The following is a 22,371-nucleotide window of genomic DNA, read 5'->3' as shown; positions in this document are numbered from 1 at the left end:
GTTCTTGTTTTTTTAAGACTTAAGTCATTTATGCAGAGAGAGAGGCTTCAGAATTTTATTGAAAAAAAGAAAAGATAATTTTTGGGATATATTATCACATTATTTGGATGTATTTATCACTTGAGATATAATTTGTATATATTCTGATGCAAAATCCTCTTTTAAAATGGCCTAAAATGACACAGCATTCTTCCTAACACTGTGAAGCATTCATTGCCAAGAGCAAATGGCTGTTGACTCAAGACCTCCAGGACAACTCTGCCTTCCTCAGCCCTAGCAGATGACCTGCCCCGACTTTCCTAGCAGATAATAACAATTCACTTTCTCTTCTATCTAAAAGGCTGCCTTGCTTCATTATTTCTTCTTTTCCTTCAATCTAAAACAGAGAAATCTCCATTCTTTCTTCTGAAATGTACACTTTTATCTATGATTTTGAACTTCATTTCTTTCCCACTTTTCCAAGAGTTTATTCCATTAATCATCTTATTATTTGTATCTTCTCCCCTTTAGCCTCAGGTCTCTTGGTCTTAAAACAAAATTTCCCTCATTTTTTGATTCACTTTCAGGCTACACATTTGCAGAAGTTCATTCAAAAAGGGGTGGGAAAAGATGCGGCATCAGCCTAAGCTTCCTAAAGCCTCTCGATGGCACAGCTACTCCTCAGAGCCTCCAAGGCTGCTGTTCCCACCAGACAGAGTCCCTTAGCCACCTGCCAGCACCTTACCACCTGCTGCCACCTTAGCCACCTGTCACCACCTTAGCCACCTTTGCCACCTGCTACCTTAGACACCTGCCACCACCTTAGCCACCTGCCACTTTAGCCACCTGCCACCACCTTAGCCATCAGCCGCCATCTTAGCCACCTGCGGCCACCTTTTCCACCTGCCACCACCTCAGCCACCTGCCGCCACCTTTGCCACCTGCCACCACCTTAGCCATCAGCAACCACCTTTGCCACTTGCCACCACCTTAGCCACCTGCCACCACCTTTACCACCTGCCATTGCCTTTCCTTCTTGGCCATAACGTCCTGTCACACTGACGGTCTCCCTAACATCCTTTGCCCTTCTCTTTTTCACAATATGCTTACACCCAGTGCCTTCCTCTGTAGTCCACCTACCAATTCCCAGCCTTATTCAAGGTCTCCGGTGCCATTTCTTACTGGTGGCATTCCCAAGCAGTCTCGTGTCTCAGTACTTCCCAATTCCACATTAGGCCTCCACTGCCACCACGGCTTCTTGTTTATGTGTCTTTCTCACGTGCTAGACTGAAAGCTCTCTAAGGTAGGGACTTTGTCTTACTTAACTTTGAATTCCACATGTGCATGTTCTTGTTGATTCATATTTTGGAAGTGAATGGGTGAAGTGATTTAAATTATATTGCAGTATTTTTTTTAAAGGAGACAATGAAAACTGGGTGCGAACTCAGATAAATATGGAGTTTACATTCCAATATTTCGTTGATTTAGTGTATATGTAAAGTTTGGAAAAATGTAATTTGAATTGAGTGAATGGGCCAGTAAATGGAATTCTGGAATTGCCTGGCAGAATTTTCCCAGTAAGATCTTATGAATACCCATTTGGAATATTTTAGTATTTTTCTAACCTTAAACTCTGTAGGTAACATACATATTCCAAGATGGGGCATCCAAGAACGTGTAAGTGGCATGCAGCGTTTGTCAGAATACCTGGGCGCCTCCGCAGGGCCAGCTGCGCATCTGCTCACCCCCTTCGGGCGAACCTGGCTTCCATCGGAGCGGTTAGCGCCGTGCAGTCTCCCCTGGCTGCTCAAGGCTTGGTGATCAGATGCCTTCTTGAGCTGTGATGGTGACAGGTGGCCAGGTGCTGTGGCCAGTCTCATCTCGTTGTCTAACGCCTCCTGGCTCAGGTCCCTGCCCCTTGCCTGCCCAGCATGCCTCCCAGGTCCAGGGCAGTGTGGACTTGCCGCCGGCTCTGGGGCAGGGGGACGTCCTCTGCCCCCACCCTGGCACTCAGGACAGCCTCGACTGGGACCAGGGTCCCCTCCCTCTGGGAGAAGGTTCAAGAGAGAAACAATTGATTCTCCCAGCTGCTCAGTTCTTAGAGGCGGAGCGCACCCTGGGCAGGGGATGCTCCTTTTCTCTCGGTGCTCTTCGCGGTGTGGGCACCCAGGAGCCCTGTGGACCATTTCCCCATCACATCTGAGCATCCACTGGAGCCTCGATGCAGGCTTTGTCCGGGGTCCCAGCTGTGCTTGCACAGGTCTCTTATCCCCGCCAGCTGTGGGTCTCTTATTCCTGCCAGCGTGGCTCCCCCTGCAGCCCAGGTCGGCCTGTCTTATGCATATTTTACAATTTGATTTCCCTTCTCTCTTACATAATCCAAAGTTAGCATTCGCTTTCCACATTCTAGTCTCAGCATTTCCAGAAGTAAAAGGAAAACTGGAGAAGCATGACCTTGATCTACTCCTGCAGCACCCAGACCTTGAGCAAGCCATGCTGGGTGCCGGGACTGGCTGGGGTCAGTGGCTGCGAAAGCAGGGGCCACACAGCCCTTTCAGCCCCATTCCCAGGTAGAATAAAGAGTCAGGATGGCTTGGCAAAGAGTCATCATGTACCTGCCATAGCAACATTAAGGGAGCAAAAAGAAGGAATTGAGGGGAAAGGAAGATGGCCAGATGTGTCACAGTGCTTTAGAAAAAACGTTGTTGCTACTGAAAATGCCCAGCGGGCCTGCCCTCTGCCCCAACAGCGCAGGCACACGCCAGCTGCCGGGCAGGCCTTGCCTGTGCAGCGGGAGCCCGGTGACTGTCAATGACAGAGCTATCGTTCATTCGTTCCGGAAAAATTGTTTTTAATGAATTTATTTTTACTTTTATAAAAATTGATTAATTTTAAGCTATTGCTATTTGCTGCTTCTTTGACCAATTAACTTTAAAATATGAGTCGTAAACATCTTGCTCGTTAAAAGGTAAATGTCATTTACCCTCCACTTTTCATGCCTTTATTCATTCATTCGGTTTCTGCAGTAGGGCCAGACTAACACACTTTCGAAAAGAGGAAGTAGGAAAGACAGTGGAGAAGCACTGACTTGGGAGTTTGCAGAACTGTGCCAGAGCTGAGATTTGTCCTAAGTAGCTGTGGGCCCTTACGCAACTCTTGACAGCTTCTCTGGTTCTCAGGTTTTCCACCTGTCGGTTGGTGGATGGATTCAAGGACCTCTAAGCTCTTTTGCAGTACCTAAAGTGCCTTTATGATTTAGAACAAGTTCAAAACATAACTGGTGATAGAAGTTTATGGTTGGATATCGGCTCCTAAAACATGTCAGTCAGATATGTGACTTACTTGATGTCAAATGTGTGATCAGGAAAGTGAACGCCGGTTAGAGCGCTGATCTTGGAAAATCTGATCAGCTCAGTGATGACGCGTGTGTGTCAAGACGCACGGGAGCAAGTCAGCTCTGCCAGCTGGAGGCGGGGGCCGCTGGGGGCAGCGTCGTGGCCGGAGGGTCTTCTCCACCCCGAATCACCAAAGGAGGATTGAAGTGTGTTCAGTTTTCTGTAATTCACTCAAGGAGAAGGCTGATGTACTTTGAAAAATAATCACTAGCAGATGTGAAAACCAAAGTCATTTTCTCTGTGGTCTTTACCTAACCGTGAGGTTGTGTTAATTACGACACATTTCCTGAGCATCCCCGGGAGCCAAGAGTTCACCACACAAAAATAAAATACAGAAAACTTGAGAGACATGGGATGGTGGAGTCCTGCGTATTTATTTCACTTGAGGAGTCCGTTCATCTCTAAATCCGGCCCTGAGGGCGGTGCACTCGTGCATGTTCTCATACGTCGTTTTCTTGGAAACATCGCCCCTAGACGGCCTTGCCTAATTCTCTCAGTAAAATCGCCCGTTCCTTCTTTTGTGGTGCCGTCGGTTGTGTCTGCATTTGTGCCAAAGCACCTTATTCGTTCGCTAACGTCTCCTTGCCAGACTCCTTTACTTCGTGTACGTCATAGCCATAGCCCATTTCCTGGCACATGGTGGCTTCCAGTAAGTGCCTCAAGGTGACATAAAATAGTCCAAGACCCTAGTTATGTGGGCCAAGGTCACAATCACGAGGCCACCTGTACTGTTTTATTTTTTTAGTAGTTTTAATTTGCACCCCATTTTGTTTCCCATCCTTTCTGTGTCCCAGGCCTGACCTAGACCCCTGCCCAGAAGCAGCGATGGCCAACAGCTGCTCTTGAGTCAATTTACAGTTTCTAGAACCAGACCCTCCACAAAACTGCAAAGTAACCTAACTCTGACTCATCTGCCCCAGCCTCTCTTGTGCAAACTGCAGATGCCTCTTTTCTCCCTCTACTTAAGTAGCTTCTTGACTTCACAAGGCCATCCCAGTAACGAATTGCTGTGTTCCAAAATTGCCACTTGTTTATTTTTGACTGGTATCTTGTACCCTTTTCTTCTCTTTACATCCCAAACCCAGTCCAGCCCTTATCTTCATATTGAAACTGTTTCTAAACATCTAAGCTTACTGTCATAATAATCAGTATTTGTGTGCTTGTGCATATGTATTTGTTGTGTGTCTGTGTGTGGATGAGGTTTGAAGTGTGTATATAGGTGGGATGTGTATATGTGCAAGTTTGTATGTGGGGTGCGTGTTGGGTGTGTTTGTGCATATGTATATAGTGTGCGTATGGTCTATTGTGTGGTGTCTGTGTGTGGTGTGTGCATATGTGTACAGTGTGTGTGATATGTGTGTGCATATGTATATGGTGTATGTGTGGTGGGGTATCTGTATATGTGTTGATGTGTGTGTGCACATGCACATGGCGTGTCATATGTGCAGGTGTGTTTTGTATGTGCAGATGCATGTAGTTTGTGTGTTGTGTGGTGTCTATGTGTGTATGTGTATGGTATGTGTGTGTTCTGTGTTTGTGTGCATATGTATATGGTATGTGTGTGGGGTGATGTGTGCAATGTCTGTGTGGTGTGTGTGTGTCTGGGTGCACATGTATGTGGTGTGGTCTGTGTATGTGTATGGTATGTGTATGCTTTGTGTATATGTATGTGGTTTGTGTAGCGCAGTGTCTGTGTGTATATTCTGTGTGTTTGTGTGCGCATACATGTGTGTGAGATATGTGTTCTGTGTGTTTGTGTGCATATGCATGTGGTGTGTTTTGTGTGTGCCCACATGTATGTGGTATGTGAGTGTGTGTGTTCTTCCTGCCTGGGCTTCGTTTCTCTACTACCTCCAACCTCCCCTGACCTGGCTGCTCTCACACTCCCAGTTGGAACCATTCAGTGTTTTTGCTGTTTTGAAGTGTGTGTGTGTGTGTGTGTGTGTGTGTGTGTGTGTGTAAGGAATCCCCTCTAAGAAAACCTGGAAGTCCCCACAGTTCCCCTGACTCTCTCCTCCTTCCCGTTGCCAGGTACACACACCCCTTCTGCAGGGGGCAGTCTCCTTCTTATCCTGACAACCAGAGGGCCAGAGCTGGGCAGCTCTAGCTGCCCAATTTCCAGAGTTAAGGCAAATAATCGCTGTTTTTGGTTGGGACAACTCTCTAGCTAGAGTATAGCTGATTTTTCATAACTCTGCTGCCAGATTTATGAGCTTTGCTTATTTAAAGTCAGAAAACGCAAGTGCAAGGGGCGGTGCTGGTGTTTGCAGGAGAGGAGAGCCAGCCGAGGCTGTCCTCCAAGGGCCGCGGTCAGGAAAAGCTGGGCCGTGTTGCAAAACCGTCTGGAGGAATAGTGGAGAGAGAATAAAGCATCTTCCCAACAGGGATATTTGATAACTGTATGTCTGTCGATCATCTATATGTCTGCCATCTATCTCTAATTAACCCTACCAATCCTTGGTTACCACAGTGATATAATAATTACCTATAAATCCAAGAACAGATATCTAATGCCAAGAATGTTTTTTCTTTAAGAGTAGAAAGGCCAAAAAACCACTGGAACAGAAACAATTATACTCAAAACTTCCCAAGTATTTGCTGGAAGCAAGAGATAGAGGATTAGAACAAGTTTCCCAGGAAGCTGTTAGCATACAGAAAAATGGGTCTGTACTTTGTTAGTAAAATAAAGTAAAAGATAATTTGCACCTCATAAATGACCCAGGGATATTTAACAAGATCTGTTGCCATTATTTTCAGAAAACTTGTTCGTTTTCTGAAATATTAGGGTTGCATTGCTTGGTAATTTCTTGTGTTATCAAATAACTTAAAGGAAACTTAAAGAAATGAAGACTTCTCCTTTTTCTTTTATTCCGTTGTTAAAATGGCATGCTGTGTCATGGGACATAACCATGCCTTGTCATACTACATTCCCAAGAGCTATTTTAAAAAGATTTTTCTTGTATTTTGATGGAGACACTGAAGCCCCCGAACTCAGTTAAAATTAGTGCAAAAATACCTTTCTGAAATGGTTATCTCCGTGTTTTTATTTTAATAGTAACAATGGTTACCTCCCTTTTAGAGGCCATTATTGACTGAATTCCAACAAAACGGTTTGCAAAATTGCCGAAACGTGTGTCCTAACGTTCTTGTTAAGTATCTTCTCGAGCTTTGCTTGATCACATGAACTATCTGGATGTTTCCACAAGATAAAATACCAGGACGGCATCATAACCATTACGTTTTTGTCATTCAAAGGCAAACCAAACATTAAGAAGCCACGAATTATAAGTCATGCAATAGGACCAAATTCCAGGAAGTCTGACTGGGGGTGAGAGAGAGCTCCTTCATTCTAAAATTCCGCTTTCAGGTTCACACAGAAAACCAGATGGGAAAGCAGCCCTGGACCTGGGGTGCTGGGGCTGCTGACAGAGGGGGTGCGCCGGGCCGTAAGACGGGGAGGGGTGCCCGATAAGGAGCTAAGCTCGCCTTTGCCTGCCCCGCTTCCCGGTTCACTGACCGTGGGACTGCCAAGCACACGGCATCCCCGAGTACTGCGCATTACTGTTCCCATGCAGGGCTCTGGCTGTAGAATCTTGGCCCATTTATGTCTCATGTGACTTCTGCTCAAAGGACAAAATGGAGCTCAGGGATTTATTCTTACTTCCCAGGGAAGGGTGCCAGGCTTTGCTTTAGCTCGGGTCTCATTGTCACGGTACAGGTGTTTCCTTTTCTGAACGCATCTTTACTAGACGGCCTTTTTATAGAGCAATGACATGTGAGCTCGTTGAGCACATAGATACAGCCGCCGGCCTCAGGCCTCCAGGGACTCCTTCAGGACACGGGTGCCCTTCCTTCGGCCCTTGGCCAGCCATGCCCTTTGGCATGGATGCGGCTTTGATTTGGGAGCAGAGCTTGCCAGGTGTCCAGCAAATGGGGCAAAGTTAAAAAAGAAAATAAACCTAGCTCTTACCTAATAATTTGCCCTTTGCAGCAACAGAATCTTATCTGGCCTCCCACAGTCATCTGGTTCTGACGTGCTGCTTGCTTCAATGGCAGAAGCTATTTTTGCACTTTTGTGTCTTTTGAGGAACCGAGTGGGCCTCCTTGCTTGTGATGATTCACGTCTCAAAGTACACAGGGTGTCTTGAAATGCTATGGCGGCGAGAGCAGAAAGGAGGGAAAATGCAAGCCAAGTCCTTCTCTGAAGCATCTTGCGTGCTCACAGGAAGGAGTCCTGGGAAAGCTGCAGTTTAACTGTCATGTCTTCCATGTTTTGAGTCCTTCCTGCGAAGACTGTCAATAATGTCTGGAAGAATGGGCAATGCTCATTCAAAAACAACAAAATGTAACTAGCCACAGGTGGTGGAGCAATAGTTTTCTGTGGGTCTTTCATACCAAAAGATAAACCATCTGAAGGTGGTCAGTTGATTACTCTGTGGGAGTAAGTAGCTTGTGGGATCTACTGTGAATTTCTCCAGGTCTGACTTGGATAAATATTACTTCTAAGTTTGAGAAAGTCCCTTTTTTCACTGCTTACTAGATTTGGGGAATTTTCACGATTTTGCTTGGGTTGGCTTGGATTTTTATTTTAGGAATTACTTCTAGCACAGAACATAATCTTGCTGAAACAAATTAACTATTGAAAATAATTTGCTGTGAGATTGTCTGGGATTTCATCCTGCGGCGTTTAATTGCTGACGTGCTAAAAGAAGTTTTGTGCCTCAGCTCAGGGACCCCAATGGTGTGATTTCTAGTCCCAGTGCACAGTTTTAACTTGTGCATTATTTTTGTAATTGCCCCTGCTTTTGCAGTTACAAGCAATTCCCTGTTAATACAAGTATTTATTGAAAATATTTAAACTATGTTAAAAGAAAGGACATTTTTTCTTGAAAAAAGAAAAGACGTCTTGGGATATCCAGTTTCAAATCTGTTTTCCTAAGGGAGGGTAGCTTCTCTGTGTGAAGAATCACCCTGCCTATTAAATCCCTTGTAACGTCACCACCTTTAAATCTTCTCGTTTGTCTTTTAGATCCCAGAGGTTTTGCATGAATTCCTGTGGGGAGAAATGGTACCTTGGAAAGCAAGGACGACGTGATGCAGTATTTTGATATGAGGATATCAGGTTAATAAACAAAACTCACTATTATTTTCTCTGCTACTTTTATATTTAACTTGACATGTACTTTTTGCCTGCTATGCACCCATCTGCAAAACCGGCCTTTTCATCACATCTGTGAGGAAACAATGTATATTCTATTTCAAAGAAAAGTATTGTGACGGTTTTGTTTTGTTTTATTTTGTTTTCCATAATAGAACAGTTTAATTATAGTCTCCTCAGTTATACTCTCATGGAAGAGAATTTCTTTCTGGCAATGTTAATTTAAATATGAAATTCCACTCAGTAACTCCTAATAACTTTTGCTGTATAATGGTAAAACACCCCACTAGAGAGGTGACATCACAGTAGTTATGGTATAAGTGGCATACTAGAGTCAAAATAAGTCATAAATGTCTTGAATAGATATATAAACTATTCAAATATCTGTAATGAGGCCCACATTGTCTCCAAAATAGAAAATTATAGTTTGGGATGCCATTCGGTTTTAAGTATCAAATTAGATTTCAATGTAGGTCAGATTAGAGGACAAGCAACATGATATTTTTACGTTTCCCATGAAGTTCTCTAACGTGTGTGGCAAGCCTTTATGAAATAGGTAGTATACTCACAGTGGAGCTTTCGCGTTTCAGGGAGAACTGAAGTTGTCATGGGAATTTTCCCTAATAAAAGAGGCATTTATAATGGACCTGTCTCTGAGGAAGGTGATTTTTTTCTCCCTTTGAAGTAAGTCCATGCTCAGGTGGGCTCTGGCCCTGACCTGGCTCTTGGGCGGGTCCTTTTTCCTGCATCCGGTGCTCCCAGGTGCACTCCTGGCGGGCAGTGGTGCTAAAGCAGAGGCACCCAAAGCCGCTCGAGCTCGTCTAAAACGCTTCATGATGTTATAGGTGCGGCGTTTCAGAGGCAGATCCACGGCAGCCGCCTCTAAATTTCTCTTCAGTGATCACAGTCATCAGGCCAGCATGTTTTATTTATAAATGCAATCCTACCGAATCCTCAAAGCAAAAATACCCAGAGACCGGTTTCACTTATGAAAAGAGGTTTCTGCCTAGAATTCTGAAAGGGCAGTAGCGGTTGTCGCCTGCCCTTTTGGTCCGTGGTCATTTAGCGTGTTATCATTTAATGCTCACTTCACTTTGGTTGCCACTTGAGAAAGGATGAATTCCCCCACGGAAGGTTTTTCTCCCCAAGAGAGTGTTTTTCTAGGCAGAAGATCCCGACTGCCTCCCCAGGACCCCGCAGCGCTTTTCCCCTTGGAGGAGCAAGCCCGCCCGTGCTCCCGGGGCCCTCCCAGGCCCCTGCTCCTCTCCCCGCTGAGCTGCACAGAGCTCTCCCTGGCCCTGGCCGCCAAGTTCACTGGAGGGGCGGGGAGGAGCAGCCCGCAAGGGCACGTTCTGGGGAAACCTCAGCCGTCCCCTGCCTTTCTTCTTCGCTGCCATCTCTTTGGATGCCAGCCTACGACGTCACCGTCTCTGGCTGCGGGGTCCTGTGGGCTCCGGCACCGCCACGGAACATCCCACGGTTGTATCGGCGGGCTTTTCTCCTCCAGAAGAATGCTTCCTCCTCCGGGGGCACCCAGGGCCCTTGGGGGGCCTTTGAAGTGTGAGCAGGAGGCTCGTGTGCAAGGTCGTGTCCGCTGGGGCGGTGGCGCTCAACACCAGTTTGCCTGATCCCTGTAAAAAGAAACCGCAGCCCATCAGGTCACGATGAGCTGTTTTCTTTTCGTAGAGGAATTGCTCTAGTAACGTTTTTTTTTTTTTTCCACATATCAGTTGATTGGGAACCCCGTGGAATATGCTTTTCATATACAATTAGAGAATCTGAAGAGATGAATGTACATGGTCACAGGGTGCAATGTAACTATAATTAACCATGTTGCTATAAATCTTTATACTTAAAAGTAGATCGACATGGCGGAAATTAAACTAAAATTGCAGGTATACACAATGGTAGCTGAAATGGTTTGTCATAATATTATGAGGTTCACAGAAAGAATTCTTCTAGACTCAAGGACCCATTTAATATATTTTCCTACTATACTATACTTATAAAAATGTTTTCCCCGTTGAGACACGTTTTCACACACTTACAATAAAACACAAGCTGGAGAATTTACGTCACTGTTGGAAGTTGGGTGGCTAAGTAAAAGTAGTACCTAACAAAGAGACAAATATCATTATCCAACTTTGGATTAAACTTGGAAAGTTTTCCAATCTTTCAAGTGAATTTCTTTTCCTCAATGTAAGTTGAGGAGACCAGCAAAGAACTTTTCTATCAGTCCCAAATCCTGCTTGATTTTAAAAAGGAAGCTGTGCTCTGCACAGACACATCACGAGGATTTGCACAATTGACACTGCGGAACTTTTTTCAGCTTACAGGATAAAGCACTTGTAGATGAGAGATTAACGAAGAGCCCACCTTCCTGGCAGCTCCCAAGAGGACCCATCATTCATCTCCACCCACTCCCCTTTCTCTGTAGGTGTCAGAAACTCCAAGAAAGAAAGCGATGCTGCGGGTAGCATTCACTGAAGGCTCCCCAAGGATAGAGTTGGAAAGACGAATCTATCCTCAAGGATGCTTGAACTCTCTAATAGCAGAGGGAGAATTTCCACCTTCCTGGCAATACTCCTGAGGCTTAGGTAGTCCCTGAAGTGACAAGGCACAGTGGGCACTTCAGGGAGGGGGCCAGAGCGCCCTGTGGCCAGCAGGTGGGACTTTCAGCTTAGACGCCAAAGCAGGAACATTCCAGAAAGACCCGGGACTAGAAGCGTGGCTCAGGGTGTCTGCCATCTGGACATCTCAGGTAGATATGCCTTAGAAATCTGGAAAGAAATTTTTCCAGACAGAAGCTATTTGTGTCATTGAGTTAATGTGGTTTATCTAGCTTCAAATTTTTTAATTAAAAAAAAAAGTCTGGACAATAAGTACTATTGGAATATAAAATGATTCTATCTTAACCTTAGCAAAACAATTTATATTACTTTAAATACAGTACAGGGAAGTAGATTTGGCTCAACGGATAGAGCATCTGCCTACCACATAGGAGGTCCAGGGTTCAAACCCAGGGCGTCCTTGACCTGTGTGGAGCTGGCCCACAAGCAGCGCTGATGCATGCAAGGAGTGCTGTGCCACGCAGGGGTGTCCCCCACATAGGGGAGCCCCACACGCAAGGAGTGAGCCCCACAAGGAGAGCCGCCCTGCATGAAAAAAGCACAGCCTGCCCAGGAGTGGCGCTGCACACACAGAGAGCTGACGCAGCAAGATGACGCAACAAAAAGAGACACAGATTCCTGGTGCCATTGACAAGAATGTGAGCAGACACAGAAGAACACACAGTGAATGAACACAGAGAGCAGATGTGGGGGGAAGAGGGAAGACAAGAGAAACAAAAAATAAACCTAAAATAAAAGTAAAATGAAATATAGTACATATGGTGCAGGGTTTTGTTTTCGTTTTTCCACTTACCCTCCTTTTCCTAAAAATTAATCTCAATGATTCCACAATTAACTGAATGTTTTGGATGATTTTTATTCTGATCATCGATATCTGATCATTTTGATATAAATCACTTTCCTTCATCTTTTGTCTACTCTGCAATAGAAAAATATTGTCTTTATTTAGATTTTATTTGGTACATCTATTTTATGAATCCTTAGTGAATCAGAATTTTATATGTCTATTTTAAGGCATAATACTTTTTATTACTGTAAACTATAAAAATATAATCATCTGATTTACCAAGATTCTACAGCATTGCTAATTGAAAACATTATATTCTATTTAATAATTTATTAAATCTATTATTCCAATCCTTTTTATAATAAAACAATGTGCTTATTCAATGGAAGTTCATATGTCAAGCAAAATTATAGATTCTGTGTAAACTAGTGGGTGGCAGTGCCCACATACCTACTTTTAACTTGCAAGGTTCTTATTTTCCACTACCTTAAAAGTATTGTTTTTTAAAGAACAAAGGAAAACAAGTGTTGGTCATGGGAATAGATCATGTTCTGAGCATTTTTAAAATTATGAGCCTGTTTAATTTATAGGAACTGACATTTTGGAGCCATTTTTTGTACTACAACTATGAAAAGCTCGTGTATTTTCTCTCAGGACTGTTTAACATCCAGACATTTAAAATACTGAAGTTAAGTGATCATCGTTAGGGGAAAGTGGTATTGCCTAAGTTTTAAGTTGTGATAAATGGGCAACGGGAGGGCAAGCCCCCAAGGCTTGGCGGTCTGCCCAACCGGCAGGAGAGTCCAGCCTGCCACTCTACCTCCTGAAGCACCATCCTCACCTGGAAATAGGTGTGACGAAACCTACTGCCCAGGGCATGCTGAAGACCAAATGACATAACGGCTGTGACCTCCAGCACAGGGCAGACATCACCCTGGTTATGATTCGCCGTGGACCTTACTCTGAACGTAACTTAGAAATTACCCAGTCCTAGCTCTCTGAACCCTATTAAAGAAGAATTTGCATGTTTCTGTCTTTAACTGGAAGTATACCCTATGTCCATTTTAGAAGGCCACTTTTACCTGGAAGATTTGGACAAAGGTTGTACTTACCAAAACTTAAATATTTTCATTAATTCATCTAAAACTTCTGCTGATTTGGGTTTGACATCATATATTCTCCTTGTCAGCACGGTTGCTGGAATTTACACAAGGACATCTGCATCGCGGGATTGCGAGGCCATCTCTCCACTGCCAGTTTTGCCTCGTTCTGTGTACACGATGCGTAGGAGAATAAGCATCAGGGAAAGGGTAGAATCCAATCTAAAACTTTTTTGCAAACTGAAATGAATGTGCTTGTTATTCAGTTTGTCTGACAACTGCTCTAAAATTCAATTGTGTTTCTCAGCTATTGCCAGAGGAACTTTTGATTATGGAACATCTTGCTATGGAAATCTGGAGCTCCTGAATCCTCGTCCCCAGGACTCTGTTCTATGGGGACTCGGTGCTTTCTAAGTGTACCTACTTAGAGTCATCATCCACCGTCGAGGTCTATACGACAGAGCAAATTGGGACACGGAAGGATAAAACCAGTCTTTGAGTTATGCCTCAGAAATATGCAGATTTGCCTGGTAGCATCTTGCATTAACCGATATTTTATTACAAAAGTAAAACATGCTGTTAAAAAAAATAAAAGCAGAAATTACCAAAAGTCATAAGGTGAAAAGTAGAAATACTTTCCCTCCCCTCTCTCCCTCCCCTTGACTCTCTGGCTCTCTTCTGCATCTTACCTATGGGTAGACATTGCTTGTCATTCTTGCAGAAACTTTCTATTCATCTCTGTTTCTTTCTTACACAAATGGGATTGCAATATATATTCTAGGGTGCTTTTTCACCTTAATGTTACCATCTCTTATATGGACTTTTGTATCGATACTTGCAGGCCGAGTTTCCTGGTTGAGCCATAATTTATGTAAACAGTCCTGTACATACACATTTTTGCATTTATGTAGATGTTTGTGTAAGGATAAATTTCCACCCGAGGATCTTCTGGGCCAAAAGGTGTGCGCTTTCTTATTTGGATAGACGCTGTCACCTGCCACATTGCCCATCCAGGAAAAAGCTCTGCTTTCATCATGACTGACACGGCTTAGCTCTGAGGTTCTCAGAATCCTCTGGGTCCTGCACTGATCATCTGTGCTTTTATGGGAGTTGAGCGTTTGCTTTAAATTTAAAAGTTAGGAAGTTGTCAAGTCTCAGCCATTCATAGTCATTCGGATGAATTCTGTACTTTGCAGTTGAGTAGATTTCCTAGAAAGGAAATGTATCCTTATAAATGGCAGCCCCTACAGGTTCAATCAAAACCACTACTCTCAACTGTTTAATATCTCGGGTATTGGAACTGGGCTAATTGTGTCAAAAGACAAAGATGCCTTGATAAAATACCCTTAAATATTAGAAAACATTACTATGAAGTTTTCATAAATTTTTCTCTTTGTGTCATTCTTGAATGTGTGTCCGTGTAGGGTTTACTGTTTCGGTGTAGCACATTCTAAGACCATTATTTGTTATGGACTTAGGGCACACAATACTGAGAGCCCTGTCGATAAAGCATGTAAAACTGAAATTTGTACATAGCAATGCTGTGGTTTAATGAAACATTCTTTTCTAATTGCATTTTTTGTCCCCAGAAGGTGACAGGAAAATCATGCCTGTGAGAGCCATAAACCATGCAGGTAATTGTTTCATTTTAAGCCATCCCTTTATCTTATATTTGGTTGTCTGTAGTATGATGGTTTTATAATAGTTTTGTTTAGATTCACTTTTCTACCTTTTCCAAAGTCCTCAGACGATCTTTGGTTCTTATAGCTTTGCTCTAACCACACTAATCGCTGCTTTTACGCTATAAAATGCATCTAGAGGTATAAAGTACAGTTCAGCATCAGGTCAGTAAAACTAGGTTAGAAATAGCCCTAAATTTATTTTAATAAAGTCTTTTAATCTTTTCCTGATGTCGGAAGTAGTTTTTATAAGATGTTATCCTTGAAGGGATCTTCTAGCCAAAATTGAGCAGCATTGAAAAGGCTGGCCCCACTCAAGCCTGGCAAGAGCCTCTGACTGAATGCCCTGTAAGGGAGGAGTTAATTAGGCACCACCCACAAAGAGACCCCCGTAACTAGACAGCAGTTTCAGGGCTCCGGTCTCCTGTGGGCTCCTTAGGCTTGGCTCTGGTTTCTCACCCTCTTGCGTTTGCTTTGCCTTCAGGTCATCCCATCTTAGTGAAACCGGCCACTGACGGGCACAGTTCCTCCTAGACGGGCCTCCATCCCAGCCGACACGGTTCCGATGCCATAAGAAATCTCTAGGTGCACGTGGCCTCCACAGGGACGGTTCTGCCATGGGGAGAACTGCCTTCTGACGCTGGCCGAGGACCTCGCCGGCGAGTGCCCACAGCCCGCGGCGCGGCGGGGGCGCCCTCGGCTCCTTAGCGGACCCCCCTGCCCGGGCCATGGACGGCGCCGAGCTCTAGAGCGCACGGCTCGGGCCGCGCTCCGTGAGGCTTTCGAGTGAGCTCGCGCGGACGAGCTGGGGCAGCACGATGAGCACCGGGGGCACCGCGATGGGACAGAACGAGGCCTCGCGGCCCGGAGACGGCGACAGAGCACCGGGGCGGTGGCGGCCCGAGGCGGCGGGCGGCCTTAAGATGAGCACTTTGGGCGGCCAGGGGGGACAGCGGCGGCCGCCGGCGGAGCCCGAGCCGGCGGGAGGCGCGGCCTCGGCGCCCCTCTTCGGCCCTGGGGGGCTGGCCTCCCCCGGCGAGGCAGCCCCGCCCGCCCCCGAGCCGCCGTTCGCGGGAGCGCGACCCGGCCCCTACGCGCGCCCGCCCGCGCTGGCCTTCCCGCAGCCCCCGCTGGGCCTGGGCGCCCTGCACGGCGCCAAGCCCCCGCCGGGCCTGGACGGGCCCCCGTGGCTCTTCCCGGGCCCCCTGCCGCCCGTGGCCGCCGAGGACCTGTTCCCTTACCCCCTGCCCGGCCCGGGCGCCGCCTACCCGCGCAAGAAGCTGCCGGGCCTGGGCCCGGCCTACGGCCAGTACGCGCAGAAGAGCCTCGAGGCGCCCGACGAGGCGCCCCGGAAGGAGCACAAGCCCAAGAAGCCGGGCAAGTACATCTGCCCCTACTGCAGCCGCGCGTGCGCCAAGCCCAGCGTGCTCAAGAAGCACATCCGCTCGCACACGGGCGAGCGGCCCTACCCCTGCGTGCCCTGCGGCTTCTCCTTCAAGACCAAGAGCAACCTTTACAAGCACCGCAAGTCGCACGCGCACGCCATCAAGGCCGGCCTGGTCCCGTTCACCGAGGCCGCCGTCTCCAAACTGGACCTGGAGGCGAGCTTCATCGACGTGGAGGCCGAGATCCACTCGGACGGCGAGCAGAGCACCGACACCGACGAGGAGGCCGCGCTCTTCGCCGAGGCGCCGGGCAAGCTGAGCCCCGGGCCGCCCGGCGCGCTCGACCTGGGCGCCAGGGCCGGCTTCCACGGCTCCCTGGAAGAGGCGCTGGGCGGCCCCCTGAAGGTGCCGCTGCTGATCATCCCCAAGGGCGGGCTGCCCGCGCCCCACGACAGCCCCCAGTACGCGGGCCCCGAGATGCTGCCCGCGCCCGCCGCGGCGCACGCCAGGCCCGACGACTCGCACACGGTCAAGCAGAAGCTGGCGCTGCGGCTGTCGGAGAAGAAGGGGCAGGACGCGGAGCCGGCGCTTAACCTGCTGAGCCCGCACAGCAAGGGCAGCACCGACTCGGGGTACTTCTCGCGCTCCGAGAGCGCCGAGCAGCAGATCAGCCCCCCCAACACCAACGCCAAGTCCTACGAGGAGATCATCTTCGGCAAGTTCTGCCGGCTCAGCCCGCGCAACGTGCTGGGCGTGGTGGGCGCGGGCGACGAGCGCGCCGTGCTGGGCAGGAAGGGCACCCTGGAGGCGCTGCCCCCCGCCGGCGCCCGCCTGGACGTCCAGATGTTCGAGGACCCCGCGGCGCAGCTGGTGGCTGGCCAGGGGGACGTGGACCCCGGGCAGCCGCGCCTGCTCAAGTCCCCGACGTTCAACTGTGAGCCCAGGGTGCCCCCGGGCGCCGCGCCCTCGGGCCGGAACGAGCCAAAGCTGTACGGGGCGCATCTCCAAGGCAGCAGCCCCGTCCTCCTGGAGGCGCCCGTCGACTCCTCGCCCCTGATCAGGAGCAACTCGATGCCAACTTCCTCGGCCACCAGTTTAAGTCTTCCGCCCTCGCTGCGAGGCAGCCACTCGTTCGACGAGAGGATGACCGGCTCCGACGACGTGTTCTACCCCGGGCCGCTGGGGCTGCCCCCGCAGCGCATGCTGAGGCGGCAGGCGGCCTTCGAGCTGCCCTCGGTCCAGGAGGGCCACGGCGAGCTGGAGCATCACGGCAGGGCGTCCTCGAGGGACAAGAAACTGCTGCCCGGGGACAGGGCGGGCTACGACTACGACGCCTGCCGCAAGCCCTACAAGAAGTGGGAAGAACCAGGAATGCCCAAGCAGACCTGCCGGGACCTGCCCTGCCTGGGGTCCCTGAAGCACGGCGGGGAGTACGCCCTGGACGCGCCCGCGGTGGCGCACGGGCTGCCGCCGCTCTTCGGGACCACGTGCGAGACGAGAAAGCGGCGGAAGGAGAAGAGCGTGGGCGACGAGGAGGACGCCCCCATGGTGTGCGGCGGCGCCGGGGGCGTGCCCCTGGGCCTCGTGGCCGCCGACTATGACCCCCGGCTGCAGGGGCAGGAAGGCGCGCGGGGCAGGCTGGCTGCCGTCGGGCAGGAGACGCCCCCGCACGGCTCGTGCGAGCGCGCGGACCCCGGCGGGCCCCACCTGCAGGGGGGAGGCGCGGCCCTGGGCGCCGAGGACGCGTTGGGTGCAGACGCGGAGCGACCAGCGGAGCCGGGGGGCCGGAAGCCCCCCGGCAACGTGATCTCGGTCATCCAGCACACCAACTCCCTCAGCCGGCCCAGCTCCTTCGAGCGGTCCGAGTCGGCTGAGCTGGCAGCCGGCGCCGCGGACAAAGCCCTGTCGCCCTCCGAGACGTGTGACAGCGAGGTCTCGGAAGCCCCCGCGAGTCCCGAGTGGGCCTCCCCGGGGGACGGCGCGGAGGGCGCGGGGAAGCCGCCGGCGCAGGGCCCGCAGCCGCCCGGCCACGCGCCGCCGCGCCTGGTTCGCCAGCACAACATCCAGGTGCCCGAGATCCGCGTGACCGAGGAGCCCGATAAGCCGGACCGCGAGAGGGACGCGCAGAGCAGGGAGCCGGAGAAGCCTGTGGAGGAGTTCCAGTGGCCCCAGAGGAGCGAGACGCTGTCCCAGCTCCCCGCCGAGAAGCTGCCGCCCAAGAAGAAGCGCCTGCGCCTGGCCGAGATGGAGCACTCGTCCGGGGAGTCGAGCTTCGAGTCCACGGGCACCGGCCTCTCCCGCAGCCCCAGCCAGGAGAGCAACTTGTCCCACAGCTCCAGCTTCTCCATGTCGTTCGAGAGGGACGAGGCGGTCAAGCTGGCCGCGCCTGCCAAGCAGGACGAGTTCGGGAAGCCGTCTGAGTTCCTGACGGTGCCCGGCGGCTCCTACTCGCTGTCCGTGCCCGGCCACCCCCAGAAGGAGATGCGCCGCAGCTCCTCGGAGCAGACGCCCTGCCCGCCCCCTGCCGAGGTCCCGGAGGTTCGCAGCAAGTCGTTCGATTACGGCAACCTGTCCCACGCGCCTGCGCCCGGCCGCGCGGCCGCCGCGCTGTCGCCGCCCCGGGAGAGGAAGAAGTGCTTTCTGGTGCGCCAGGCCTCCTTCAGCGGCTCCCCCGAGACGGCGCCGGGCGAGGCGGGCGCCGAGCAGGCCGTCAAGCAGGAGCAGATGGAGCAGCTGCACGCCGGCCTCAGGGCCGCCTGGGCCCCCTGCCCGGGGCCCCTGCCCCGTGCCCCCGACGAGCCCGCCAAGCAGGGGCTGGGCCCCTGTGCCCCGCTGGGCGCCGGCTCGTTCCACCTCGCCCAGCGGCAGGTGCTGCACCTGGACAGCGCAGAGGCCTTGCGCCATCCCCTGGGCCAGCCGGCGTCCTACCTGGCGAGCAAGCACTTCCCCGAGCAGCCCCACTTGTTCCCCTCACAGGAGACCGTCCCGTTTGCCCCGATGCAGGATGCCTTGTTCCAGTTCCAGTACCCCGCGGTCAGCATGGTGCCCTTGCCCACCCAGCAGCCGCCCTGGTGGCAGGTGCAGTTCCCACCCCCGTTGGCTCCCGCGCCTTCCAAGGGCTACGACAAGCCACCGTTCCCAGCCGAGATGCACGCTGGCTACCCCTTCGAGCTCGCTTCCAAGCCTCCCGGCAAGGAGCCCCCCGACTACGCGCACAGGGCGGAGCACGCCTACCCGTGCTATTCCGGAGCGTCAGGGTTAGCCTCAAAGAAGAGCCTCCTCCCCACGAGTCCGTCGGACCAGAGCGCCAAGCCGCCCCACCCTCCCGCCGAGCAGCTCCTCCCGGAGGACTTGGCGGGCGCTGCGTCCTTGCAGTCCCTTCCGGGCACGGTGGTCCCGGTGAGGATCCAGACCCACGTGCCGTCGTACGGCAGCGTCATGTACACGAGCATTTCCCAGATGCTGGGGCACAACAGCCCCGCCATCGTCATCTGCAAAGTCAGCGAGAACACGACGGAAAGAACGCTGGTGAGCAGCGCCGCCACGCAGGGCCTCGGGCTGGACATCGCCCAGGTCCTCGGGCAGCACGCGGGCCTGGAGAAGTACCCGCTTTGGAAGGTACCCCAGACCCTCCCTCTGGGCTTGGAGTCCTCCATCCCGCTGTGCTTACCTTCCACCTCCGACAGCGCCGCCTCGCTGGGGGGCAGCAAGCGCATGCTGTCGCCCGCCAGCAGCCTGGAGCTCTTCATGGAGACGAAGCAGCAGAAGAGGGTGAAGGAGGAGAAGATGTACGGGCAGATCGTGGAGGAGCTCAGTGCCGTGGAGCTGACCAGCTCGGACATCAAGAAGCACCTGACCCGCCCCCCGAAGCCCCAGCTGGTTCGCCAAGGCTGTGCCTCCGAGCCCAAGGACGGCTCACAGTCGCGGTCTTCGTCCTTCTCCTCCCTGTCGCCCTCTTCATCTCAAGACCAGCCACCAGCCGGCCAGGAGCCCTTCTCGCTGGGCAGGGAGCCGCTCGCCAGCTCCCGGGCAGCCCCCGTGGGGCAGCAGCCTAGGGGGGCTTCGGAAAGCAAAGAGTCCTCTGACGAGTTGGATATTGACGAGACAGCCTCTGATGTGAGCATGAGCCCCCAGGGCTCCACCTTGCCACCGGGGGACCTTCAGCCCGAAGAGCAAGGGAAGGGCCAGAGGCTGCCCCTTGGCATGCTGCTCCACGTGGCGTCTGGCCCTGGCGGGAAGGCAGCAAGCTCCACGCTCCTCTTCACGGACGTGGTCGACTTCCAGCAGCTTCTTCAGTTCCCCAGTCTGCGGACAACAACGACTGTGAGTTGGTGCTTCTTGAACTATACAAAACCCAGTTGCGTGCAACAGGCCACCTTCAAATCCTCGGTGTATGCTTCATGGTGCATCAGTTCCTGTAACCCAAACCCATCAGGGTTGAACACCAAGACCACGCTGGCTCTCCTGAGGTCCAAGCAAAAAATCACCGCGGAAATCTACACCCTGGCTGCCATGCACAGACCTGGGAGTGGCAAGCTGACGTCATCGAGTGCTTGGAAACAGTTTGCTCAGGTAACAGCTCATGTCTTAGAATGCGCGCTGAATCATGAACCTGATTGTTAAGCAAATGCATAGTAAGGGGCATGTAAGGTCTAAAAGGACAAGCAAAGTGAAGGTGCATTCTGGAAGAGTCCTCAGCAGGTCTGACCTCTCGTGGTGGTACAAGAAACTGCTGGCTGTGATGGTGGTGTGATGGTGGTGTGATGGTGGTGTGATGGTGGTGTGATGGTGGTGTGATGGTGATGTGATGGTGATCAGTGATGTGATGGTAATGGTGTTGGTGACAGTGATAGTGATGGCAACAGTGATGACAGTGGTGATGGTGATGATGGTAACAGTGATAGTGATGTGATGGTGACAGTGATGATGGTGACAGTGATGATAGTGAGTGATGGTGACTGTGATGTGATAGTGATGGTGACAGTGATGGTAACTGATGGTGACAGTGATGGTGATGGTGATGATGGTGACAGTGATGGTGACTGATGACAGTGATGGTGATGATGGTGACAGTGACGGTGACATTAATGGTCATCCTGTGAGTATAGTTAGGTTAATGTTGTGGTATCTTATGGTTATGTAGCGATGATGTCATGTTCTGGTTATGTTAGTTATGGTTGTGTTATATTATGGTTATGGTCATGGTTATGGTTATAGCTGTGGTTATATTGTGGTGTTATGACTATGCTATGGTTATATTATAGTTATGGTTAGGTTAGGGTTAGGGTCACGTTCATGATTATGTCATGATATGATTATGATTATGGTTATGGTTATGTCCTTGTCATGGTCATGGCTGTGTTGTGTTGTGGTGAGGTGTGGTGATATTATGTTATGGTTATGCTGTACTATGGTTTTGTTATCTTTATGCTATGCCTATGGTCATGGTTATGTAACAGATATGTTATGATTAAACTATGGTTATGGCTTGGTCATGGTTAAGGTTATGATTATGCTTATGTTTGATTATGTTCTTGTAATGGTTATGTGATAGTTGTGGACATGGTTATGTTACAGACGTACTATGGTCAGTTGTGGGTATGGTCACGGTCAGGCTGTGCTCATGGTTAGGGCTGTTTTCTCACTGTGGTTCTGTCATGGTCATGTTTATGATTATACTGTGATGAAACTATGGATGCTTATGTCATGGTTATTGTCATGGTTATGTTCTGGCTATGGTTATTGTCGTGGTCGTGGTTATGTTATAGTCATGGCAATGTTATGGTTATGTTGTGGTTGTATTGTATTTATGGTCATGGTTACGTTATGGCTACAGTTACAGTTATGTTCTGGTCACGGTCATGTTTTGATAATGGTTATGGTTAGGGCTATGTCCTGGTTATAGCTACATTTTGGTTTTCATTGTTGTATGGCTGTGGTTATGGTCTGGTTATGGTTATGTTATGGTCTGGTTATGGTCTAGTCATAATCTGGTCATGGTTATGAGAATCCTGGGGAAGGCCCCAGTGATTGGAAGCATCTTCTTCACTCTGGGGCCAGGAAATTCCACCACTGAGGTTTCGTGCCTCTTGGTTCTTCTCTTCTCTGACTGTATTGGAGACCTGGAGGACTAGTTTCCTTCTGAGGTGAGGAATTCAGGAAATTGAGGGATTTGGTTGTAGACCAGAGAATAGATGCTGGAAGGAGTGATCAGGATGGAAATGTGAAGGTACCCAAACTGAACTTTGCAGCTTTTGG

General features: G+C 50.2%; 1 protein-coding gene across 10 annotated transcripts in view; it reads left to right on the top strand.

The window, feature by feature from the left end:
* Window positions 1-22,371, top strand: part of HIVEP2 (HIVEP zinc finger 2) — a 172,794-nt gene that overhangs the window by 137,402 nt on the left and 13,021 nt on the right. For 8 of the 10 annotated variants that reach the window (XM_058307567.2, XM_058307568.2, XM_058307570.1 and 5 more), the window contains 3 exons: window positions 8,404-8,496; window positions 14,639-14,683; window positions 15,213-20,685. In XM_058307567.2, coding sequence (XP_058163550.1) covers window positions 15,547-20,685 — 5,139 coding nt within the window. In that variant the 5' untranslated portion in view covers window positions 8,404-8,496; window positions 14,639-14,683; window positions 15,213-15,546. The remainder of the gene's footprint in view (window positions 1-8,403; window positions 8,497-14,638; window positions 14,684-15,212; window positions 20,686-22,371) is intronic. The other 2 variants (XM_058307572.2, XM_058307573.2) reach the window with 2 other exon arrangements.

Source organism: Dasypus novemcinctus, chromosome 11, assembly GCF_030445035.2.
Source record: "Dasypus novemcinctus isolate mDasNov1 chromosome 11, mDasNov1.1.hap2, whole genome shotgun sequence".
Classification (NCBI taxonomy): Eukaryota; Metazoa; Chordata; class Mammalia; order Cingulata; family Dasypodidae; genus Dasypus; species Dasypus novemcinctus.
Note: the sequence above shows the minus strand (reverse complement) of the source record. Positions and strands in the feature narration are given on the sequence as shown.